The 9,102-nt window shown below is 36.6% G+C and overlaps 1 protein-coding gene across 1 annotated transcript; it reads right to left on the reverse strand.

Annotated features, from left to right (window-relative positions):
• Window positions 1–347: 347 nt before the first annotated feature.
• Window positions 348–1,339, reverse strand: LOC111885305 (gibberellin-regulated protein 6). Its single transcript, XM_023881569.2, has 3 exons — window positions 1,191–1,339; window positions 865–922; window positions 348–671 (listed from the first exon to the last, which is right to left on the reverse strand). Exons 1-3 carry the CDS (start codon window positions 1,251–1,253, stop codon window positions 490–492), a joined length of 303 nt encoding a protein of 100 aa, XP_023737337.1. The 5' UTR covers window positions 1,254–1,339; the 3' UTR covers window positions 348–489.
• Window positions 1,340–9,102: the final 7,763 nt, after the last annotated feature.

Below are 9,102 nucleotides of genomic sequence, written 5' to 3' on the forward strand. Positions count from 1 at the left end.
GGGCAATGATGAATGGCCTGGAGAGAAGAAATAACAAGGATGGACGGATGTATAAAAACTAGTGTATACAAACCACGGTTGTGACCAGACCACAAGATTCACCGTGTCCGTATACCTCATGGTCTAGTACAACTCCCAGTAACAAACATTCTTGATGTATCAAGTGATATACATTACATCACCAACATGCGCCACTATATTACTAAATAAAGTAAGTTTTTTTCTTAAAATACTTGAAATAATAATTTTATATTTTCGTTGATTAACATATTAAAATAAATATTCACATTTTTTTAAACAGAAGGTAAGATATTTCATTAATTAAATCAGATTGGGGTCCAATCACATGCTAAAGCAGCCCACCCTATCACACTAGTTTACATATTCATTGGTCCAATTTTCACTTTAAAAAGATGGACCCACAAGTAAATAACCATAATACCCCTATAACCATATAGTCCGAGGTTAAAAAAGGTAAAATCACACAATTCAGGGGCATTTTGGACCTCCTTCCTTTGTCTTCCAGTTGTTGTAGCAAGGGCAAACTTGTTTATTCCCATAATACCCCGGTGGCACACAAAGGCACTTTGCGCAACATTTCTGACAGAAAAACATGCATGGCTTGTGGTACTGTGTCCTGCTGCATCTCCTTATGCACTGTCCGGGGCATTCTGGTCAATATATGCAATAAAGTTAGTAAATTACGATACTACCCTTTGACCAAACAATCAATCAGTCAACAGTAATAAAGCTGAAAAGTTGCAGCATTCAAAACTTAATCTCTTGATCATGGATCATGGTGTGAATATGAATTACAAGTATAAACGATGATGAACAGTGAATGTAAAAGCAGTTGAATCTTACGAGAGCTTTTCAAGCTTCCAGGACCGAAGCCATGGTGATGTCCCCCTTTCTTCGAAACCTACAAACGGAAACAATCAAACAAATCGTATCATATTCCATGTAGTTTTATCAACTTTATAAACTCAGATCGCGTTCGAAGAACCTAAATCAAACGATTTCAAGCACAATGAGTGTGTATAATCTCATTTAATCACAAATAAGTTCATAAACACAGATTATGTTCGAAGAACAGCGTTTTATTGCAGAAACTCGGATCTAACACTTTACAACATAATGCATTGTGTATAATTACGCTAACGAAGGAGCAATTAGTTGGATAAACTTACAGTAGCTTGAAGCGTCGAGATGGCGAGCAGAGTCAAGAGCAGGATCGCGAAGAACTTCGCCATGGTTGTCGATGAGGGGAAGGAGGGAATGAGAAGCGGGAAAGGGTTTGTTGCTTGTTGGGGAAAGTGTGGGGTGCACAGTGTATATATAGAATAATTGGATTTTTTTTCGAGTTAAGAAAAAATATTAAAAATTGAAAATTCCAAATAAAATTAAATGAAATTTGCTTATAGATATTTCAAATGGAAATAAAATTAAATGAAATTTGCTTATAGATTAAAATATGAATTATAATTATAGTTTGAATTTATAACTAAATTGTATTCATGAGATTAAATGATTAAAATAATGGAAGGTTAGAATCAACAATAACAAACAATAACATGATTGAAATTAAATAAAAAAAAATTAATTAATTTTTATATTGAAACCAAGGGTAAACTATACATTTTGATCAATGGGTCGTTGTCCAAAAAACGTAAAATTCTTCTATCCATCATTTACGGATTCCTAAGGTGCAGACGTAAAGCAAGGAATGACAAAGTTTTCAACAATGTGAAGATTTATTCAATGATTTTGGCGGATAATATCGTCACTTTGGTTTTTAATTGGGTGAAATTTATGGATAATTTTGGTAATTGTAATTGTAATTGAGGAATTTGGTGTTGTAACCCATTTGACATTTTTTAATTGTTTTTTTGCCCTGCCTTTTTTCTTTTAGGAAGTGGTTAATATATTTTTGATGTTTCCAAAAAAATAACCTAAAATGAACGACTTAGATTAAACTAGTGTGATGGTCCGTGCGTGACGCCAGATTCATTAATTTCATATTTTCAACATAATTTTTCCAAATTTTCCAATGTTCTCTTACATTTGACTATTTTTGTTATTAAATGGTACATTTTTGAAATTTTGTAAAACATGGGGACATTGTCTGTAACTTTGCTTTTGTGCACCGATTATTTCTATAATATCATGAAAAGCAGGAAACATATTATTATTTTGTGAAATCCAATGACCATTTTCTATAAATTTGCTAATGGATAAGAATCATTTTCTACAAATGTATCCAATATATGAACTATTTCTATAAATTTGCTATTAGGCGGAGACTATTTATGTAAAAAAATGTATGGGTATGTATCTTTTTGTAAACTGGATAATGATCATTTTCTATAAATTTATCCAACATATGAACTATTTCTATAAATTTGTTATTAGGCAGAGACTATTTATGTTAAAAAGATGTATGGATATGTATGTTTTTGTAAACTATAAGGACCATTTTTATAATTTATTTTATTTTTATAATATTCTATTAAAACATGACTAATTTGTAAGTTATAGGGTCTAATTATGTACAAAAATATTTTTATTTGGGAATGTTATTGGTGAATATCCTAACAAATGTAATAATATATAAAATAGGCAAAATTACATAAATGGACAACCAAAGGTTTCAATCATTATTTTTTTTTGACGTAAATGATCCTTGTGGTTTGCAAAAGTTTGATGGTCTTTTTTACTCATATTGTCCATTTTTAGTTGTTAGGGCGTATCATATCCCTAACATGCGAGAGTAATTTTATCATTTCACATATAGCAGAGACTAAATTTGTGATATTTGGTAAACCACATGGATCATTTTTGTAATTTATTTTAAAAAGAAAAGAAATGGTAGGAAATGAAGGGTCATTGTGGTTTGAAAAACTTGCTTGTAACATTCGGTTTTGAAAGTGTTCGATTGTGTCTTCGAAGGCCAAGGATATAAGCATAAATTGTCGTTTCGGCCTTTTATGGGTCTCGGGTCTTATGTAGAAGGTTGTAGAGCTTGATGTAGAGTTGGGAGCGTAGGGTTTCTCACCACCTTTTTATGGATATGAAGTTCGTAGGAAACATACTTAGAATGAAGAAGTTATAGTACTTTGAGGGTATTGGCATTATTGGTCCTTAGTGGAGAAAAGTGGCAATGAAGGTGACCAGCACAAGAGTACGCCCAACGTAGAGGGGATGAGGAGTCGCAGGTGTTGGAGACGTACGCCCAGCGTATGCTCAGAGTCTCTAAACCCTAATTTTTAGGGTGTGCCACTATATAAAGAACATTATACCCTCAAGGGTCAGCCTCCTTCTCACCCTTAGACAATTTTGACGAAACCCTAGTCCTCTTTGAGTGTTCTTGGAGCTTGGAAGGCTTTGTGAGAGCATTTTGGTGTTTAGGATCCACTTTTCAAGGAAGCAAAGGTCAAGGCAAGGTGTTGGTGCAAAAGAGAAAGTTCAGATTTGGGATTGTTGCCTCTCTACAGATCTTTTTAAGGTATAAAGTCATGAGCTTGGTGATTATCTTCTTATATCTCTTAGATTTAGTTTTAGGACCATTTTGGTCCAAAGGTTGAAGCTTTGAGGTCCGATCTGAATTCTAGGACTTGGAGTTGCTACTCTCAGTTCTAAATGAGTCCATAAGGCAGAAAGTTGTCATCTTGGAGCTCTTTATGGGTTCATGCATGAGTTAAGACCATTTCCATGGAATTAGTTTATCATATTTGGAGTTTGAGCTTATGTGGGTCAAGCAAAGCCATCAAGTAAGCAACTTTATGGTTTTAGACGTTGAAGAGGACTTGGATCTGTAATTGTAGCTTCTGGAGTAGAGTATTAAGCACTTAATGGAAAAGTGGTTTGATAGAGGAGTACGTTGGGCGTGCATGCAGGTACTGTCACACCCCAAAACCAAGAACAGCGGAAACGTTCTGGGGCGGAGGACGTCATGTACAGTATCACAACAATGTAAAGTAGTAAACAAGCAACAACATCATCCATTGCATTAATAATATAATTATTATACAAGTGTGCTCTGTCAAATTTTGATAAACACTAAAGCATAAATGAAAATGAAAGATGAGTCTTGAACAAGCTCCATCTTCATTTCTCCTTGCATCGGTACCTGTCTATGATGACCTGAGGATACAAGTAATTTTGAAAGCGAGTATCAGCTTTAAAGCTGGTGAGATCATAAGTATTTAGTGTCTTAATTTGTATGTAAGAATTTGTAAGTAAATGAATTGTAGGTATTGAAAATGTATATGAACTGTAAGTATGAAAATGTTTGTAAAACTACTGTAAACGTTTGAAAAACTCTAGAAATCCCTATGATTCCTACTATTATATAAGGGTGTCTTCTACCAAGACCTAACTGTTCTCAATGCAGTCTTCTACCAAGACTTAACTGTTCTAAATGTTCGTGTCATGTAAAAGTGTGTAATTTTCCCAAGTGTAACTATTATTAATAAAATATAGTTTTTACATTTATAGTTTAAGTGAAAAGATCACTAAATATATGTACAGGGAAAATCAATGCAGTACTACAACGTAGCGCTATAAGAACTACTGCTGTACTAACTACCTTAAACCGGATTTATTATTAAGGCATCATGTGATAAATTGCACCATACTATAGACTGGTAACAACGACAACGTATAGTCGAAAATAAGGTATGACGTTTGGCACCCGTAGACCTGCCGGCCCGGCTGTAGCTAGCAGCAAGGTGTAGGATAGTCAATCCAGTATAGATCTATACGCAAACTCACGCTCTCCCTTCAAGAGACTATGGCTACAACTCGGGTCATGACAATTAAGGCATGCTCCCATACAGTGGATCACAATTTTATGAACGTATTAATGTAAGTGTAATATACGGAAATGTTCGACGTATGCTAGCTGAAATGTGTGTTCTTTCTCTATCTAGCAAGCATAATAATGTAATCGTTCTAGTATCGTCGTATATGTTATGTTCCTAGTATCGTAGTATATGTAATGTAATGTAATGTTCTAGAAAGTATTGACTTATGAATGAACTGACTCATAGTATGATATCGCGTTCTAGTAATAGTTCTAGTATCTTCCTAAACTACCCATATGGTAGTTTACTAGTAATCTAACTGGTACGTATGGACATGGATGTATACTCTTGCTACCCAAGGGAATGGGATGAACTGGAAGGACCTTTTATGACTATATATGTACACATGATATATAATTAATATTTAAACGACCTTCGGACGAGTACCCGATATCCCACCAGACCACATCTCAAGCGCGAAAAGGAAATAGGGTGGATAGCCTTCCTGATATGTGCATATTTAGTGTGTATTTAGTATAGTTTTTTATTCATATATTAGCTAAATTATCGCATATTATGGACAAAAGGTACTTAAAAGTGTTAAATTATGGTTTTCAGTCCAAAGATGAAGCTCGGAAGTAAAAGGAACAAGAGAAGCGGTTAGAAGATTGAGAGTGGAATGAAGAAGGAAAACAACCAAAATAAGGCTTCTACTCGTCGAGTTATCTCTTGACTCGACGAGTCCGGTCGCGGATTCAGAGAGATAAGCATTCGGAAGTCAAGACAGTTATTAGGTTACGACTAATGTGAGAGGGACTCGACGAGTCGCCATATGACTCGACGAGTCGGTATGCATATATAAAGATAACTCTTTAATGCGAAAAAGGAGAGAATTCTGGGGAGTTTCAGAGGTGTTAAGCTGCGAATAAGAAGCCAGAAGAACCCTAGAAGTCGACCAAAGAAGCTAGAATCCAATTCCGGGAGTAATTAAGGCGTAATTTCATCATTCTACTTAATTCTCTTGTTTTGTCAATATGATTAAGCAACTTGAACTTATTTGTTTGCTGTTATTCACCTTAGTTATGAACTAATTTCTTTATACTTCTGTTTGGGGATACAAAGTTGACAATATGGTTTAATTGATTGGTAGGATTAATTCTAAGTTGGTGATTAATTGTTATATTAGCTTGCTAAAGAACCTTGTGTATGAATGATAATTTATTTTCTGTTAATAGGAAGATAGTTAATTAGCATGAACATCTATTAATTATCGACCTCATATGATAAGTGACCACTAAATCATATGTCTAGGATTAATGAATATGAAACTAGGATTAATAAGTAAATTGAGTAAATTCATGTGCAAGCTTGTAAGATGACTATTGAACAAGAGGTTAATTAAAAATAACAATTTAATTAGCTATTGCAAGTCTAACTTAACCCGAATAATTAATCTAGTAAATATAATTAAGTTAAGCAATTGGCCACTGTTTGAATTAGTTTATTTGCTAAGGATTAGGGTAGTGAACACAACTTAATCACTTGAATCGGTAACCAACGAAAGAATTAATCCATTGCACTATTACCTTAAAAGCAACCATAAAGTTAACCGAGTTGAACTAAACAGAAGTTTCTTTCCCATTATTGAATCTAGTTAATTTGTTCTTTTCTAGCCTTGCATTAGTTTTGTTTAATAAGTTTCTAGTCTTGTAAAACTAGAGAAAAACCCTTATTTGCTAAAGTAATTTAGATAGAATTAGTTTTTAATTTAATTTGCCGTTCCCTGTGTTCGATACCCTACTTGCTTGAACTATACCACAATTGATAGGTTCACTGCCTTTTGTGTGTTATTTGATAATTAAAAGTAGGTTTAAAACTAGTGGGTTTTACACACATCAAGTTTTTGGCACCGTTGCCGGGGAACGGTTCTAAAATTAGCATTAAATTCTAATTCAATCGACCCTTTGGGTAAGATTCATCTTACGCAAAGTTAATTTCTGTTCAATTTTTGTTTAAGTAAAAAAAAAAAAAAAAAAAAAAAAAAAAAAACTGATTTTCACGTGAACTCGCCGAGTGCATTCGCCCCGACTCGGCGAGTCTGACGCTGAATCAGATTAAATTTTTGTTCTTTTTACGCGTTCTGTTTTGTTTTAAGTTGCAGTTAGTTCATGACCCGAGGATCTTCTACACCTCTAATTCCTCCTCTTGAAGATCCGGAAACCGCATTAAGAAGAAACAAGGGCAAAACCGTTGGAGAAACCACCTCTTCAAAGAACTCACCACTCAAAAACTTCAAACCCGTGTTTGGCAAGAAGAGGAGCAGCAAAGCAGGAGCATCCAGTGCGTCGTTGTCAACCGAAAATCTGATCCCGAAAGACACCGAATACGAGACCGAAGAAGAAAGCGAGCACACATCCGATATTGAAGAAGACTTAGCCACCGCAATGGCTAATATTGACGAGATCCCCATGGGGGAGTGGAAGAAAAGGATGCGTGATGACACCGGCCCGGGACTTGTGCAACCCGCAATCCCCGCTACCGCTACGTTCGAACTAAAGGGCCATATTCTCGCTCAACTCAAGGAGATACCATTTCACGGGAGAGATCATGAAGACGCCTATAAGCACTTAGATGAAGTAAATGACGTGGCGGATTACTTCAATGTACCTAATGTGCCCCGCGAGGTCCAGCTACTACGCATGCTTCCTGTCACGTTCAAAGGAGCTGCAAAGGATTGGTTGAAGTCACTCCCTCCCGGATCGGTCACCACATGGGCCAAAATGAAAGAAGAGTTCATTGACCATTTCTGCCCACCTTCCAAGATAGCCAAGTTAAAGAAAGCCATTGCCAACTTCGAGCAACAACCCGGAGAATCTCTTTATGAAGCTTGGGAAAGGTACAAGAGCCTACTTAGAAATTGCCCACACCATGATCTAAATAGCCAACAGGAGGTCTCCATCTTTTATGATGGAGTAAATGTCACCACAAGGCAACTACTCGATTCACAAGGCCCGCTCACCCGAAAGCCACCTCCGGAAATAAAGGAATTGATTGAAGAATTCTCTAAGCATTCTAGAGAATACCACAATCCGAGGAATGAAGTGAGTCGTGGAGCAGTAAACTCAGTGAACGATGGCATGGCGGCGGTAATAGCTAAACTCGATAGCCTAGACCGAAGAATGACGAAAATGGATCAAACGATCCATGCTATTAGGGTAGGATGCGAAAATTGTGGCGGCCCCCATCTTACAAAGGATTGTGATCGAGACGAGAATGGAAATAAAAAGGCTCAAGTATTTTATTCCAGTGGCGACAGATATGATGAAGACTGGAGGAAACCGAAGAAGGAGTGGCTCCCATACGAAGAGTACAGAAAGGCTAAGGAAGAAAAATATAAGCAGAGGGAGAGGGGTTATTATCAAAAGGAGGAACCGGTGACGGACAAGAAGACGAACTTAGAAGACATACTTACAAAATTCATAAGCGCGTCCGAGAAAAGGCATAATGATCATGATGTGGCAATGCAGGAAACCAGAAACATGTTAAAGAATCAGCAAGCTTCTATTCTCAACATAGAGAAACAACTGGGCCAACTTGCACATCAAGTAAACGAAAGAAGACCGGGTCAACTTCTGAGCAACACCGAGCCCAATCCAAGAAAGGAGAACGTGAGCGTAATAACCTCCAGTAGTGAAGAAGAATTGGCAGAAACACTAAGGGTTTCCAAAGGGAAGGCAGAAAAGGAAGAAGAACCAGAACGAGAAGAACTCGATCCGACTCGCCGAGTCACCAAAATGGACTCGACGAGTCCAGTCGGGAAGGATAAAAAAGCAAGTTTTCTGAAGACATACAACCCTCCTTTTCCATACCCATCCAGAGCCATTCCTTCAGAAAAAGTTCTAGCCTATAGAACCTTCATGGAGCATGTTAAAGCCTTACAAGTCAATATGCCATTCGTGGACACAATGCTCCAAACTCCCAAATACTTTAACTTGCTTAAGGGTTTGTTTGCTGCCAGGAAAGATCTTGCTGAAGTCGCGGAGATATTGATGAATGAGCTACCTGAGAAGAAGGGTGATCCGGGTAATATAGTAATCCCGTGCCAATTTGGCAATGATGTTTCCACACGAGCTTTGGCTGATTCAGGGGCAAGCATTAATTTGATGCCCTATTCATTCTTTAAGAAGCTAAATTTACCAGCGCCAAAGCCGGTAAATATGAGAATCCATTTGGCAAATAAAACAATTATTCATCCACAAGGCATATGTGAAAATCTCCTTATCAAAGTAGACAAGTT

This window comes from Lactuca sativa, chromosome 3, assembly GCF_002870075.4.
Source record: "Lactuca sativa cultivar Salinas chromosome 3, Lsat_Salinas_v11, whole genome shotgun sequence".
Taxonomy (NCBI): Eukaryota; Viridiplantae; Streptophyta; class Magnoliopsida; order Asterales; family Asteraceae; genus Lactuca; species Lactuca sativa.

Excerpts from the sequence above, each read along its gene's own strand:
- LOC111885305 (XM_023881569.2), bottom strand. The coding sequence starts at position 1,253 with ATGGCGAAGTTCTTCGCGATCCTGCTCTTGACTCTGCTCGCCATCTCG. Across the intron at positions 923-1,190 it reads TCTCGACGCTTCAAGCTACT|GTTTCGAAGAAAGGGGGACA; the intron begins GTAAGTTTATCC and ends TTCCGTTTGTAG. Across the intron at positions 672-864 it reads TGGAAGCTTGAAAAGCTCTC|AATGCCCCGGACAGTGCATA; the intron begins GTAAGATTCAAC and ends TATATTGACCAG.